Source organism: Neodiprion fabricii, chromosome 3, assembly GCF_021155785.1.
Source record: "Neodiprion fabricii isolate iyNeoFabr1 chromosome 3, iyNeoFabr1.1, whole genome shotgun sequence".
Taxonomy (NCBI): Eukaryota; Metazoa; Arthropoda; class Insecta; order Hymenoptera; family Diprionidae; genus Neodiprion; species Neodiprion fabricii.
This window is the reverse complement of record NC_060241.1, coordinates 30,471,782-30,488,148: the sequence shown is the minus strand read 5'-3', so window position 1 is coordinate 30,488,148 and position 16,367 is coordinate 30,471,782. Positions and strand designations below refer to the sequence as shown.

The following is a 16,367-nucleotide window of genomic DNA, read 5'->3' as shown; positions in this document are numbered from 1 at the left end:
GATTTAATGCAGATTTGTACTTATAATAGATTTTGCCGTGAAGAAAATACCCCAAATATACATGTACATATTTTTTTTTAATTCGTAAAGTAATACATTACAATTGATTACACAATCCGATGTCCGGGGACAGTCTGATCAGACAGTTGAGTTTTTGTTAATCTGAAACATTTCAACAAAATTGTCACACATATGATCGGAGAAGATTCGATAATTATTAATTTAAGCAAAATTCAGTTAATGTTTCATCTTCATAGTTAATCATTGCGTATATTACGTCATCATTATAAAAAAAATAATAAAAGCAATTCCAACTTATATTCAAATTTACGTACTACCTCAAAAACTGCAAATCAAGACGCACTCGAAAGAATTGTCTCTCGTTGGGACCTGAAATGATACAAATTCATATGAGTAATTTAAAAGACCTAAAATCAGAAAAAATTCATCATGTTTGAGTCAGTGAGGGCAAGACGAAATCATCTACACGATCATCTTAGCGTATATACTTGTAACATCATACTATTTTTAATCTATTCTTTTCGGATGAATCTCAAGATACCTTTTTAGGCAAAGATATAAAATTATATTCGGCATTCAAAATTGGGATTGGAATAACAGGCTGGTCATAAAATCTGAGATTTGAGATTCCCCGATTTTTTCAGGTTTTCCAATACCAAAATTAATTCTTTTTCAAGAAAAAATGTAAGACATTTTTGTAAAAAAATCTCCGACTTCAAGTGAATTTCACGAAATTCTTCGACTTTTCCAAACGGTCCGAATTCTCTGACAATTTCAGGTTCTCCAAGTTCCCATATTTTATTTCCACTCTGAATAATTGATCTTGGCGATATCTAACAATATAATGAATAATTTCAAAAATTAATCTCTAGACACATATAATTACTGCAGCCCGATGAGTTTGAGATGTTATTTGCCAAATGATTCGTTATCATGGTAGTCAATATTATTATTTAAGTACAAATTATACGTTAGCAATACATTTTACCAGATTTGTACTTACAAGCTTTATCTGGGGGTCTTGTCTATCAGGTTAAATAATCCTCCTAAATAGACACACCAATGCACATTGTTATAAATTTGATTTGGGAAGAATCGATGTCTACATTATCTACCAAATTTTCAGAGAGGGCAAGTTGAAATCATACCAACTAAATGGTAATATTAGCGTATATTATTGAATCATCACAATTTCAGGGTAAGTAAATCTATGGTACAAATTGACTTCATTAAAAATCTTCAAATTTCAAATGATAATGCAACAATTTGCATAAAAGAAAAGATCACACTGTTAATGAGTTGATAACATTATTTAACCGAAGAGTTTGGATAGTATCAGGTATATGAAGGTTAACTTTCATGATAGGAAAAATGAACTCACCATTTCGAAAATACTCTAACTCTAAGCAGCTTGAGGTAGTCCTCCTGTAATAATAGATAAGAAGACGTGTAAGGCACAATAGGCTTTCAAAACTTCTAAAAACTGATCTATTGAAACAATATATATCAGCGTACAACATTTCGCCACTAAGCAATCTGATTGACTGGAGCGTTGTTGGATTCATCATGACAGTTTTAATGATGCAAAACTTTGCAAGGCATCTGAATTTAGAACTATGATGAACCACGATTTTTCACTATGTCCAGTTTTATTTTAAAAAATTGACCTAAAAATAGTCTTTTCTTCTTCGAGATACTCACATTGTTATAAATGATGCCAATGCTACTCTGTTCCAACTGCATTTAAATGGTTCTGAAACATGGAGAAAGTAGGGTATTGACAACTGATCGTTGCATAGGAATCACGCATATAAATTATGTGAAGGAATCAGAATAATTGAGACATCAAAAACTTTCAGTCATATGCTTGTCAATAAATCATCATTCAATGATTCTGTTAATATGGTAATGCACTCATTTGTAAAACAAAATATTATTTCAACTAATTATTTATTCAAAGCTTTAGAAGTGCATAGACGTCCAACGTCAATTACCTCAACTTCACCTCGTGTGTGCTGCGTTTACTAGCGCCAGTCCCAATTGGATCCACGATAATCCTGCATAACAATATGCCATTAGATACGATACAAACCATTTCGGTGGTTAGTATGAAATTTATATTCACGTTTCAGTGTTAATTTATCACCACAGTTAAGTAAGACAGGGATAACTAACATTATTCATCATTGTACTAGACATAAACTTTAATCAAGAGACGAATAATTGCAGGTAGAACAATAAACCAGAATATATAGCAAGAAACATTTCTAAATTGAATACAATTGAATGGTGCAAGTTTTATGAATGTGAACTAGTTGTTATCAAAACTTACCACTATAGGCTGAAAACAACCATTTTTGTAGTTACTGATCCAGGATTGTAGTTAACCTTGATGTTTCAAACTGCAAGACAAACAAGTTTGTGAGCAGAAAGTATGGGCAAAAAGAAGTAAACTATTTAGTGAATTAAATTCAGGCAGTACAGTATCACCACGTAATCGTATGACAGGGATAACAAATATTCATCACGTTCAGACGTTCGATGTGTTCACAAAAATTTGTAGCAAATATTTTTTCAACACACTCAGTTGCAAAAATATCACATTCAAAAATAGAAAAAAATAAACATGTCAAGTGTTCAAATATTGTGGTATTTACCATTTGCACAAGGGGGCAAAAGTTCTTCTTCCATCTGTTCAATTCTCCTTCCTGGAAAAATAAATATCACATATAACAGCTATAATGAACTTTATCACACTATGAGTCTGCAACAATTAATAAGAGTCAGGGTTAAATATGGCATCACAAGTATCAGACATATGCTTGTTAAAACATCATTCAGATTATGTAGTTTTACAGTCTTTACAAGATATTGGTTTCAAAGGATAAAAATTCAACTATCAAAATCCGACAAGATTTTTACTAAATCATCAGCTTACTGAAGCATTGCAATTATTTAAGTAATTTTATAAAAACACTTATATAGTTTCATAAACTTCATATGAAATACTCACTGTATTAAGTCATCATTTTTCTTTTCGGTTGTAAATGTACAGCCCTACGAATCTGTAAGCAATGATTCAAATTTCATTTCAACTGAAAACAAGAGTATGCATTCTAATATGGCAGACTTCAATAGATATTCAGCACATATAGTAATCAATCAATCACAGTAATCAGACTGGGGCGATATAAAATTCATCATTTAAAAATTTAAGACACTCGCAAGTGTTAGCACATCAAAAAATGTTATGCAATTCCGTGTTGCATGGAAAAAAATATTATATACCTGGCGATATATTTATTGCGACATGTATGAAAATATATCAATGAATGTAAAATACTTACTCGTTCAGTTTTCCCAGTCTTCCGAAACATGCAGCTAATTCCCCTCATGGCTGATGATTTTCTGTAAATTGATAATTGTGAAAATCAGGTACTGAATGCAGTTCAATAATTTTAAAAACACCAGTAAACAGGAAAAATCATTGAATAAACCAATCAGTCACAGAAATCAGACTGGGGCGGTATAAAGTTAATCATGTTAAGAATTTGAATTAAATTTGAACAGCTTATAAATCTAGGTAAATGAGTATCCATAATTCCAAAACTAATACATAACTTTGCCAAATACTGAATTAAATATTTAATCGTATAGAAACGAACATGAAATATCAATTCTTTTTCTGTGAAATGCGTTGATCAAAGTGAATCATTGTAAAAGAATATGCCTTTCCTAATACTGTAGCAAAACTTTTGAAAAATTTATACAAGTCATTTTTAATATTAAATAATCCATTATTTCGAAAGCTGTAAAATCAACCAAAGCGTCGATTCCCTCTTAAAATATCTGCTATTTGAAATCACATATACTAGAAATATACACCTCACTTTTACTCGACAAATTGTAGTTACGAAATACTGATCAGGAATACTCGGGAGATTGCAAAATTTCTCGGCCAAACATTTCAGAAGAGCGCGTGTTTAGAGGATTCGCTAATTCATAAATGGATGCTCGCTCTGGTCATGCTGCAACGCATCACACGTGGCATCGCGGAACGAAGTGTGGAAAAATGATATTACAGAAACTTGAGGGAAAGTTATGAGGTAATTAGGAATGAAAAAGCTTACCTTGATAGGTCAGCTACGTCGTGGAACTGAAAATAAAACAGGAAAAATTAATAAGCAAAACGAGTCGGTTCATTCTCTCAGAGTACAGTACAGAGTAAACGCGATTTTCAGGTTTGTATTTATAATCATACAACAGTTCATACGAACGAGACAAAAATTTTCATCATTAGTGATGCGTTAATAATAGCATTTTAATGTTGGAAATTAATTTAACGAACACTAGGAAATTCTTCAAGTTTGCTCACCTGAAATTTCGGACAACCTCTCCTCGTGGCTTCGCCTGATGAAGTGACCGATGAACAGGAAGACCTCGGAAACCAGAAAAAATCCAAACTCGGAACGGAACCGTTCACAGCTCGGTCGAGAGATGTTTGAATCGACTTTCCGATTGATCGACGGTCGCTCTACGATTCTAGGCTCTCGAAATTCAAAAATTGTGCCTCCCGGCACCCACCGAAACGGACGCCAATTGCCGGATGTTGTAGCGGTCGGGATAATAGAACTGTTTCAACCGATGAGTATCTGTTTATGACAGTAATAAGATATAAGTGCCCAAAATGAAGACTACCATACTCGTATTTTTCTTAATCTGTGTCACTTGTATGTTGACTGAAACACAGGCGGAACTTAGAGGCACAGGTAAACTTTTGCATATTTGTATAACCTATCTTTTTATTTACCTCCGCATACTCACTTCATTAACTCCATTAAATTTTTAGTCACATACATGGAAGACGGTGACAATGTGGTAAAAGAAGTAAGAGGATTGCACATTTATTGCTACAGAGGAAGGCCGAAATACTTAATTCATATATGGCAAACCGTTCTGGTGAGATAAAGCTTCCTACCAAAATTAATTGAAACTGACGTAGCTACAAAATGTACCTCAGTTGTGTTTTGTAATGAAACGAAATTACAATGAAGATCAACTACTCCCAGGCAATGATTTTATTAAGCTTAACGGTATTTGTAGTTTTGATTATTGTTTACTACTATTGACAGATGAATCTAGATGTGAACGGAGAATCGTATAGTCAATATGACGGTAGCGCCCCTGCCGAAGTAGTGAAAAAATTTGAAGAACATCGATCTTCGTGGAGCATAAATTTTTTCAGTAGAAAGAAAAAGGAGATTAAATTGAATCCATTCCAACAAAGCTGCATTGGCATTGATACCAGTCATGAGTACAGAATATCTGTAAAGTTGATAGGTGAGTATTTTTGATGAAGAGATTAATCTTGAATTTACCATAAGTCACCATGAACATGGTAATTCACAATATCAATAAACTTGTTAATATTCTATCGGTATATGAGACATATAACATGATACAATGGAATGATGTTACGTTACATGACTAGGAATCGATTTTTGGAAAGTCACGCTACTGATATTGGGTATCCTAGTATTCCTCTTGGCAAAAAAATTGAGCTATGACCCCATATTCTATTACATATGTGGTATTACGCTTGGAATCACAACTTCGTTACTTGTGCTCATATACTTTATAAGTAGATTGCTTCCCAAAGTAAGTACATCTGTCTGGAACGTATTCAAAACTATTTATTGTTGTTTCGCCTTATAATCTGAATAAGCGTTGAAAAAACTTATTGAGGACCATCTAATTCATCTACATATGTGACTTTGACAGGGGAAATCTATGTACTTATTAGCTGCTGGAGGATGGACAGTCAGCATTTATCTTGGACAATTGTTATGGGAAAATGCTCGAATGATTGCTATGCAGTATCGTGAATATGTCATTTGGTATATAGTAATTACTTCTCTAATAAGCTTTATAGTCTGTTACCGATTGGGTCCGGTTACGAACAAACGTACGAAAAAAATTATCCAATGGTTTTTACAGGTAATTATCTAAAAATACACTCCCAATATGAAATCAGTATTTACGAAAACACAGTTGTGTTACTGCCGACTACTATTTTTTGATGCAATTTGTCACCACTGATCTATTTACTATTGAATTTCAGGCATCGAGTCTTTTAATGATATATTGTAGTAGCTATTTTGACGAGGCTGCTGTTGGGATTTGCATATTGTTAATTCTGGGATACAATTTCCCACATGCCTTGATGCAAAAGGGTAAATCTTACTGGTAAGTTTTTTTTTCATTTTTTCAACTGATAAGTAGTTGGTGCAAAACTTATTTACTCAAAGGTGTTTAGAATTGAAAATACAGCAATTGTTTATAATTTCTCAGGAATTGTGATCCCATACAGATTCTACAGACTAGTTGATTTGTTTACTAATTAGCCATTTTGTCTTTAAACGTTTAACTGCAAAAGATTTTTCTTTCTTTTTTTAGACCGAGCTCACTCTGATCGGATTTTCTAATTATTTCGAGATTCTACAAGATTTGCATAAAGAATTATTGTTATGATTACATTTTGTAATTTTGTAAAATAAATTGTGACTAAAAAAAAACTTTCCGGTAATGCTGAGTTTATTTGCGCCATACTTGTTCAAATATGAATAATATTTCGCAGTTATCTTTAGAAATCAAGTATAAAACATCTCTAACACATCTTTCCTTTTTCTATAATTCGTTCTTTGTCAGGAGAGTGCGATTTCCTACACGCCGAAAATTACTTACTGAAGATGAATACCATGAAGAGGGAGTACGAGAAACAGAACTGGCACTAAGTTCTCTGAGAGGGTACTGCTCCAGCCCTGAATGCAACCAATGGAAAACAGTTCTCAGACTTAAAGATCCCATAAGGTTTTTTATTGTCAAATTGCTTCGTTGTTAGACTAGTAATTATTGTGTTTGACCCCCTTGAATTTCAAATCTATTCTCCCGTTGTCAAAAACTCAAAGCTAATATAAAAGTTTGCATGTTAATCGGGAAAACTATGCTATAGTAAAGTATGCCATATTTTCAAGATATTTATCGAGTAGGAAAATATAGTGTAAATTATTTATACTAGGCTTGAAATGACTTACCTTAGTTTATGTGGTTTTGATTATAAACATAATACACTTACCGGTATATAGGACCAGATCTAACTAGTAAATATTTATTGAATTATAGATTTGCTAACTTCATGGAAGGTAATTCACATTTGGCAGATGACGAAGTGTTGCAATATGAGACTGAGACTACACGCCTATTGGAAGAGTGCGAGTATACTGATGATGAAGGTGGTTTAACACTAACAGATTCGGATTAGGGTTCAATGCCACAGGAAGAAAGAAAAAAATTAGTTCTAAATTAGGTAACAGTGTTCCTTCTGGCGGCTTAGTCGAGCGTACAAAAAAAAAAAATACAAGTCCAACTTTTGAGAATCAAGAGGCTGTGGACCATCTGAAAAAACTAAGTATAGCATTACGATGAAAAAGTAAGATGTGGAAGAAGCTGAGCATTAGTGAAGTGCCAAGTAATGTCGAGACAACTCTGCATTGGGTCAGATTTTATGTGATTGGATTTTTGTAAGATTTAATAGCTATTTTTTACCACCTGTAGTGTTTTTATACTCTAACATATTTCGGTTCGGTTCCTATGTTCGAGAGGAATTTATGATAACTTACGGTGATCAAACTTCATGAATTGGATTACCTGTACAAATGTAATGCTGGTACAAAATTGAATAAATATCTTTTTAGAGTGTTTTAATTTCTAAGTTTCAGTGTACTTGACCTGTCATATTATATTAAGCTATACTGGAAACGACTGACAATGTATTATAATTTTGATTGCATTTGTAATTAAATATTTGTTACCAATTAATAATTCGAATAAACTATATTTTTTATTAAAAAAACCGGTTTCCTATAATCATTGTAGCCCGGCACGTTACATCATTATTCTATGTCATGATGCAGTAACAAAGGTGAAAAAGATACTCAATTTCTTTGAAATAATGTAAGTAATTCCAACCCTTCGTTCTCATCTATGCTTGGGCGTTTGAAAAATAGTTCACGCAATAGTATGGCCTCCGTGGAAGATTCGTCTAAATCACGTTTGCTTTTAATCTGAGTAGTTTTTGTACACCTATGGGAGTCTTGACTGCTTCTCGAAACTTTTAATCCGGAGTATGTGTATATTTCTGGTCTAAAAATTACGAAGTATGAGGTACTCAGATTATATTACTTTTGAAACACAATTCAACAATTCTTAATCATTATAAAAAGGCGCTACATTTTCCTACATGCATTATTTATGATAACTTACAAGTTTTCTAGGGCTTCGGTTTGACAATCTTTGTCAAACTTTAGTGAAACTTTATTCATCATTTGTTGATTTACTTGTAGCAGTTTCTTCACATTTTTACTATTTTTTATCTTCTTTATCCTACCCTCAAGAATTTGGACTCTCATTTTTTGATTCACTAATGCATCCTGTAGATGCATTTTGTCATTTAACAAATCTTTCACAGTTTCAACAAGTCTCCTCGATTGTCTTTCCAATGCCATTATTTGGTGCGTTAAAAGCTTTAGCGCATAAGATGTTTGCAGCTTAAGCTTGTTCATTTCTGCCCTTGTTGATGACAGCTAGAATTTAGTGGTGAAATAATGTCACAGACCTTTAGTATATCTATTGAACGCTATAATTCTAAAAAATTGTACCTGTGAAAATAATTTGTTTTTATCACCTTCCAATTGGTTATTAAGCATCTGAAACTGGTTTTGTAATGCTTCGTTTTCTGCTTTACTAACAGCAAGATCAGCTTCAACCTTGTGCTTTTCTTGTGTGCACCTACACTAATAAAAATTAGTTTATATAAATTTGACCGAGACCCCTATTAACGTAAAGAATCAAAAACTTGAATATTTCCATACACTGTTAATAAAAATAACGACCAAGTACTTTTTCACCTCGCAAGTTCAGAAATGAGCTGTGTGATCTTCATTCGATCAGCGGGGCATAAATCTTGTATATGTGTCCCAGAAGATTCTTTTCCATCCCCTCTACATTTTGGACAGGTCGCCTTTTCCATTGTTATCTCTAGAGATTCATCTGGCAGGCGATTGCAATGAAAAAAACATTATTAACAAGTTCAAAAAATTATATATATTTCTATTGACAATCGTCTACAATCTGATTGGTCAAATATAGATTGGCAATATGTAACATTTTACAATTTCAAATTACCTTCTTTAGATTGATTTTTCAAATATTCCTCTCTCGCAAGTTTCAGGGTTTTCTGCTTTAATCGTGCCATTCTACGTACACGTAAAGATTGAGCATATACAAAAATTACATTGCAGCATCTATGGCTCAACTAAAGAACTGGTAAGTATTATACGTACTTGTTTTCTATACCGACAAATGATTTCGTTGCAGTTTTCTGCATCTTGATTGAAGCGAAACTGCTAACATAGTTGTTAACACAAGCTTCATAAATATTACAATTCTCGACTGTAACATGTCAACGGTACGAACTGAAAACACGGTTTTGCATCTCTACTGAAGCTATTGACGCAAAATAGTTGAACGTGTACGTTTTATGATGTGAAATTGTTTATTGAAACCCCGTCATTAAATCATAAATAATAAAAATTTTCCAAGTCAATTTTTCTTAATAGGTAGTTTAATACATAAAGTACAATTTAGAATGACATACACTTATAGATGAGTGAATTGTTGTGCGTGCCAATTAGAGGCTCAACAAGTGTAATGTGAAAGATATCCACTATAGATCAATAAATTATTTGCACCATCATATTTATTCATTTTATATTAATAGTAGGTAATTAAAATGCACGAAGTGTTACAACTTGGCGGAGATTCATTTTGCACATCAATTTAAGATTCTCATCAAAGCTGGATAAAATTTTTATCGTAAACGCAGTCAGAGTTCGATTTCTTAGCATTATTACATTACAGAAATAAATTACGACTGTAACCTGTATGAGCAAGAATAACTTAACGGAAAAAATCAATACCCGTGGCTATGGTGAATTTCATTTGTTAATGTATTAAAACATTATAGACTCACCGAAATATTCTACATATTTAATTTAGTTTTAAAGTTGTTATAAAAAATATAAGCATAACATTAATAAAAAAATATTAATACAAGTAACGATTCAGAATATTAAGGCAGTTGACTTGGCATAAGGCACCACGTGATCCGATATATCTGATGATCAATTTGTGGTAATGTACAAATTAATAAGTTTAGATATATTAACGATTAGTCATTGGCATTAAAACTGTAATTATATAAGTTGATTTGTCACATTAATCTCATTTAGCGAGCACGAGAGATTTTCTTGCTTTTATCGTTCTCAATTGGTGGCGGAGGTCCTTTTGCACTGAGGTGACGATTATAGAGGCTGTAAAAATAAAATAATAATTACCATCTATTGTTTAGCTGGATATTGTACTTGAAAAATTTAACGTATTTCCATATTATTACAAGAACTTGTAGGTCTGAAAATGGGCCTAGAACCATCACACATTCGATAATGGATGGGTATACTGATTAATTGTTATTCATTTTCCAATTACACTTACTATCTGTAGGTCTCCGAACGAATATAATCAATCACGTGAGAAATTCCTACTTGCAATTGATCTCCAATAGGGGTAACCCAAGGATTGAATTCCATTCTGAACACTGCTTTGTTACTCACCAAATCTAAATTACCTGTGAAGTAAGTTTAAAACTATTAATGTTACCATACAGCTTCTCACAGGGCTAGTCACCTACATCCTGCTAGAGAAAATGAATAAAGAGAAAGCATTCACGAGCTCAGTAATACAAGTTATACATTTGGGACGACCCGCGTATGTAAGGCAATTCAAATTTATAGGTAGTTAAGAATTTCACCGATGCAAGTATACTGACATAGTACGCAATTAGCTGCAGAGTATCAATTTACCTATCTCTGGTGGTAAAACTGTTAGTCGGTTGCCTTGAATGTGAAGTTCCCGAAGTCGGGTAAGTTCGCCAATTTCCTTAGGTAGCTCAATCAGATCATTTTCCCTGAGCACAAGCTGTAAAATAAATTATTATTCAGTATATTTCATAGTTTATCAGTGATGCTTATGAGTTTTCTCATTTCATACAGTATGATGGAATTATTACAATTTGCAGATTTTTCAACTGGCCAATCTCAGGGGGCAGGTATTCAAAATCGTTATCGGCAAGATACAATGCTCTCAAGGTCTCTGGAGGAAACAAAGTAGAATTAGGGTATGCATTGTGCATATAATCAATAATGAATTAATTATTGTAATGTATCAAATTAATTGATTACCCATCATAAAAAAGTTTCCAGGTAAATTTTCTTCACTCAAATTATTATATGTGAGATCCAAGACCTCGAGCACTGGGAAGGCACCAAACCCTCGTGGAAGGGAATCTAATCTATTCATTCTGAAATTAGCATAACATACTATTTAGAATTAGAAGCCTATTAATAGAATATAAAGGTTTTTATTAAATAGCAGATACAAGTTGGTGTTGATTCAGCGATACAAAATGAAATTGATTCAACATAAGTAGCTAGGCTATAAGTTCAAAAAATGTTGCATTGAAGTTATCGTCTTTATCATCATAGACAATCATTGCAGATTTTATTTTCAATAACATACAGACTAGAATTCATGTACAACATAAACAAAAAATATAAACAGAAGTGGATATACCGAGATCAAAATAGCGTTAGGTAAAATTATCAATGTAACTATGTACATTTTGAAATATCGTCTTTATCGCCGCGCAGTTACGTACCCAACGTTGAGGATTCTTAACTTAGGCATTTGTGATAAGGAAATTGGAAGTTCAGTGATGTGATTATTGAACAGGTTCAAAATTTCCAAATTGATTAAATTTGCCAAACCAGGTGGAACAACTGAAAAATTATCATTCCATTACTTGCTGTGACATGCATAATACGGTAGGATCGAACAGGTTGGCAATACATGAATTTTCTCTACATATGTACCTTGAAGTTTATTGTGACTGAGCGTCAGTCTGGTTATCTGCAGCATATTCACTGAAAAAATACAATTTAAAATACATGCAAAATTATGAAGAATGACACGATAAGATTAATGATAATTCGGTTTCGATGTTGTAATATATAGTAGTCATTGTATGAAGAGTTCAAACAAGAAATAGTTTGAACAAGTACAAAGATGATCTGGAAATTATGATCAGCTGTATTTGAAAGGACTATTTTTACGCAATAAACATAGGTTGTTGAATGATATGCGATACATGGTTAATGAGTTTTTCAGTTGTCATTTTTTCCCTAAATGAGCATCCAGAACTTAATTGGGAAATAAATATAAGGAAATCTGATTAACAGTAACAGCACGTATTTGTATAAATAGTACAGGGCTGTCCACGCCCATGAGTAGCCCTAATGGCAGTGTGTAGTTTTGTTGGTGCAAAAAACCAGTCTTGACAAGTTGCCTAATTTGGCAATGATCAAGTGAAGGGTGCAAGCGTATTTTACTCACGCAGTCCGGGCATTTCCTCGAAAGTGGAAATGCCCTTATCAGCCAAATCCAGCTCAGGATTTTGGTTTTCTCGGGCCTCATCGATTACTTTCTTTGCCTTTGACATCCTCGAATTCGGAATACACGATACTGGAGTCTGATTCATTGCGCGCGCACACACGGTCATACGTATTTTCAGATCAGAGAAACTTACTTACACATGCCTCATGTGCATAAGCTATTGCAGTCGATAAAACAGAATTTACCGCGGTGACGACGTGAAACAAATTAAGAGACGAGTACGATTTATGTTACCATCAGAAACAACGTTTGTAATTACCCGTCGAATTTGGATCAGAATAACTAAATTATTGCTGACTTATGTTCTTTGCGTCTGACGAATGAATATTAGTTTCATTGATGCGTGGGGCTTACCTTTGTGAATTGCACCTGTTTGTCCGTCAACCTCTTGGATATTCTTCCTTACCCACCAAATTTCAGTACAAGCTCTCGTTAAAACGCTTTCTAACTGTTTACAGTTTTATTGCACATTTTAGATCACGATATTTCAGACTACGCGTAGTTATAATTTAAGTGTCTCTGTGAAATTGTTTCAGCTAATTGATTGCTGTTGTAAAATTTGCGGTTAGCTTTTTCCCCCATTTTGCAGTGAATTTGTATAAGAATATATTTCATACCTGGACGATTGTAATACGATCACATTATGAAAAATGGGGGCAATTTTTTTTGTGTTCCTGCAAGTATAGTATCGTACTTTACCGTAGCGTATTACTCGGTAACCATAAGAGAGTAATAAAGTCATTCAAGTTTTTTAATTAAATCGGATTTCTGGTTTTTAGCATGTTATCTTATTATCAGCACATGGAAGTACTTCTCCTTCCACATAATTAGATACATGAAGTGTCAACAACAGTAAATTATAGAAATTAATCTAAAAATTAATAAACAAACATTTGTTGAAAAATTTTTGGGCCAGAGTTAACTCATATTACAGTACAATAACAACACCGTAATATTAATTATTACAATCATGTAAAATATCACAACGCTTAACATTGGTTTCACAAGTCAAACGTAACTTCTTGTAAAAAAAAAAAAAAAAAACTTATCAATTCTTCTGCGTGACGTTCTTAAAGTAACCCAAACCATTAAAATAGTTATAGTTGCTACAGTAACGCCTGCATTTCTTTTATACAACTCTGGAGATGTTTGAAACCAAGGGTTGCTTACGTTGTGTTACAATTATTGGAGTTGTCGGAAAAACTGGATAATTTCTTCGAGTCCACGCCAGAAATAGATATATTGGTGCGACGAATTTAGGAAAGGTAAATAACAGGTAAAAAAAAAAAATACAGGGTTTACTGTGCTTGATGCATTTATGTTACGAATATTTCACGTAGTGTGACTCCGACCTTGGCATTAAGTGACGAGAAAAAATTGAAGTAATATACATATGAGAAAAATCATTTCATTCGATATTAACTATGATTATTTATTACCTACAATTTAATAAATTATTATTTTCTAGCAGTAACACTGGTATCGATATTTCAAAATTGTCACATTAATACCTAATTTAAGTTTATCATTATTAGCAAAAATAATGAGCTGCATGAATCACCAGACTAATTATCGTTTTTGAAATATGTGTATGTCGATACAGTAAATGCGTGAAACTCAAGAAATATACAGAACTCAATTTATGCGATGGAATCTATAAGCTCCTACTCAGTATCTAGATTTCATAATAACTAGCATTTATATAGCTGATACACTTTTTTAGTTCGTTGCCAGTAGTTATTATTAACAAACGACGTGTTACATTGCCAATCGTGACTGTTCACAATGTCAATACAATTTTATGAATTTCTATAACATGATAATATATCGTATCTAACTTGCAAATTTTTACTTAAGATTGAAGAACGGAAACTGATACTATCACACACGTTCGAAGTTAAAACATACATACATTATTTTACACACGCACTGACACACGTGAGCCAATTTGAGTACCATACCAACAGTAATATACACGGTATAGATTTAAATACAGAGAATGTATAACACCTGCCATTTAGCTACATAACAATTACTATTCTATTTATATACAAGTTGCTATAATATAGCTGGTTGCACCAACGGTGAAAACTTCAGTCAATACTGAATGCAATATTCAACAATCAATATATTTGAATTTGAAAATATATCATTATAGAATATAAAGCTTGAAATTTGTGAAAAATAAATTGTTGGTTAAAATAATTGATTAATATGATAGTAAATGTACATACCGGTTTTCTTCTGTATAGTCAAGATTTTCAAGTCAAGTCTGATTTGATAATTTGTACACGATTATTTTCAATATTCTACGAATTTTAAATAACACCCGTGAGACTTGATCACATCAGATTTTACCATAGAGCATGAAATTTTTTAACAACATGTATATGTGTATATGTGTATATATATATATACATTGTACGTGATAGAAAGAAATTGACGTCACACATTCGTTATAATCGTTTTTGATTCATTTTTATGAAAATTTTGACAGATGCGTTGGTGCATACACAGCTTCCATATTGATTAATAGTTTAACACTTATCAGTTTTCACATCTGTCCATGTCGCATTGTTTTATAACTATTATTGTTTGTTACATTTGAATATCTTGCTAAATATTGACTAACTTTCCATTTTGAAACACAGGGGCGTCTTGTGCTTCGTTATTATGGAAGAAAATATTTATGTTATTGTTTAAGCACTTTGTTGCTTTTTCAATTTTAAAACGACTTAAATTAAAATTATTTTTTGCAGCTTAGCATCACTTAATCATATTTTGAAGGAGCATTTGTCTAACTTATTATGTTCAAGCTTTTTTAACATTTTTTTAAATGGTAAATAAAAGGATACTGTTAAGGTTCGACGTTTAACTATAAGATCTTGAGGAGAGAATGTTTGCATATTTGTAGTTCGCTTATAAATTATAATACGTTTCAAAGTAACAACAAAAATTTTGATATTCTTCATCATTTTTACAAGAATTATTTGTATAGTCTGATACGCAATGAGTGGGTACCGAGAAGTAACTTCTGTTCAAAATACAGATGCAGTCTTATGTCAAAATCGATTCATCGTAGCAAATTCCATTCTCGTCGAAGTTCCCTTGGATGTGTCGAGTAACTTAAGGAACCATTAGATACGAGTGACAAATACCATGAAAATACGAATTATCTGTTTGCTATTGATAATCGTATTAATAGTCTGTAACACTATCACTTCGTTTCATAGAGAGTTCTTAGGTATAGACTATAAGGTATTAAGAAATGCTATTTTTAGGGATGAGTAGGTTTCTACTTCCAAAGAAATTTTGAAGAGAGACTGCTTGTTTGTGAATATTCTCAGCATCTAATATATTTTCTTGCACTTAACATTATCAACTGAAATGTTATGCAAAATTCATGAATCAGCATTTGACTTAATCACTATGATAGTCTTATTACTACCTGGGTTCATAAGCTTCGTACACCAACTCTGGCACCAGTGCAAGTGAAAACGTTGTGACGTGGCGCGAATTTTGACGACTCGTCAAATTGATTTTGTGTTACCTGTTGTTATCTTCCATTACAACTTGCTTAAACACTCCAGCTGGCATTTGACTCTTTACCTCATGACTGCCCAGTGCCGTGGTGCCATCTTTTGCTATGAATAGTTGTAATCCAGATGCTGAAAGAAACATAATTTGGAATATTCGAAAAATTCCACTGCATTTTATAT

The 16,367-nt window shown here is 32.7% G+C and overlaps 4 protein-coding genes, 1 long non-coding RNA gene and 2 other non-coding genes across 16 annotated transcripts in view; 1 reads left to right on the top strand and 6 right to left on the bottom strand.

Moving 5' to 3' along the window:
- Positions 1–58: 58 nt before the first annotated feature.
- Positions 59–4,506, bottom strand: LOC124178839. Of its 2 annotated transcripts, none has more exons than XR_006869899.1 (12): positions 4,397–4,506; positions 4,152–4,177; positions 3,369–3,429; positions 3,035–3,086; positions 2,679–2,729; positions 2,354–2,423; positions 2,016–2,078; positions 1,723–1,774; positions 1,403–1,446; positions 1,025–1,067; positions 336–390; positions 59–162 (listed from the first exon to the last, which is right to left on the bottom strand). It is a non-coding gene; the product is annotated as an uncharacterized LOC124178839 (long non-coding RNA). The 2 variants fall into 2 exon arrangements; XR_006869898.1 differs by having other exon boundaries at positions 339–390.
- LOC124179270 lies at positions 3,161–3,232 on the bottom strand. The gene has a single exon (XR_006870003.1). It is a non-coding gene; the product is annotated as a small nucleolar RNA SNORD31 (small nucleolar RNA).
- On the bottom strand, positions 3,500–3,568 carry LOC124179269. The gene has a single exon (XR_006870002.1). It is a non-coding gene; the product is annotated as a small nucleolar RNA SNORD31 (small nucleolar RNA).
- A 48-nt stretch (positions 4,507–4,554) lies between the features above and the next one.
- LOC124178832 (nuclear envelope integral membrane protein 1) lies at positions 4,555–7,785 on the top strand. 2 transcript variants are annotated; one of them, XM_046562564.1, is made up of 8 exons: positions 4,555–4,790; positions 4,871–4,980; positions 5,154–5,361; positions 5,513–5,679; positions 5,803–6,018; positions 6,143–6,267; positions 6,730–6,891; positions 7,242–7,343. In XM_046562564.1, exons 1-8 carry the CDS (start codon positions 4,709–4,711, stop codon positions 7,243–7,245), a joined length of 1,074 nt encoding a protein of 357 aa, XP_046418520.1. In that variant the 5' UTR covers positions 4,555–4,708; the 3' UTR covers positions 7,246–7,343. The 2 variants fall into 2 exon arrangements, with proteins under 2 accessions (XP_046418520.1, XP_046418519.1); XM_046562563.1 differs by having other exon boundaries at positions 4,560–4,790; positions 7,204–7,785.
- Positions 7,786–8,015: 230 nt separating this feature from the next.
- LOC124178305 lies at positions 8,016–9,466 on the bottom strand. Its single transcript, XM_046561541.1, has 6 exons — positions 9,423–9,466; positions 9,265–9,335; positions 8,988–9,129; positions 8,739–8,868; positions 8,344–8,663; positions 8,016–8,223 (listed from the first exon to the last, which is right to left on the bottom strand). The coding sequence occupies exons 1-6, from the start codon at positions 9,464–9,466 to the stop codon at positions 8,016–8,018; spliced, it is 915 nt and encodes a 304-aa protein (XP_046417497.1).
- Positions 9,467–9,685: 219 nt separating this feature from the next.
- Positions 9,686–12,783, bottom strand: LOC124178835 (ras suppressor protein 1). Its single transcript, XM_046562567.1, has 8 exons — positions 12,589–12,783; positions 12,069–12,119; positions 11,855–11,975; positions 11,379–11,497; positions 11,207–11,289; positions 11,001–11,115; positions 10,633–10,765; positions 9,686–10,451 (listed from the first exon to the last, which is right to left on the bottom strand). Exons 1-8 carry the CDS (start codon positions 12,752–12,754, stop codon positions 10,367–10,369), a joined length of 873 nt encoding a protein of 290 aa, XP_046418523.1. The 5' UTR covers positions 12,755–12,783; the 3' UTR covers positions 9,686–10,366.
- A 630-nt stretch (positions 12,784–13,413) lies between these two features.
- LOC124178827 (protein FAM102B) overlaps positions 13,414–16,367 on the bottom strand; it is a 51,103-nt gene continuing 48,149 nt past the window's right edge. For all 8 annotated transcript variants that reach the window (XM_046562536.1, XM_046562531.1, XM_046562532.1 and 5 more), the window contains one exon: positions 13,414–16,316. In XM_046562536.1, coding sequence (XP_046418492.1) covers positions 16,195–16,316 — 122 coding nt within the window. In that variant the 3' untranslated portion in view covers positions 13,414–16,194. The remainder of the gene's footprint in view (positions 16,317–16,367) is intronic.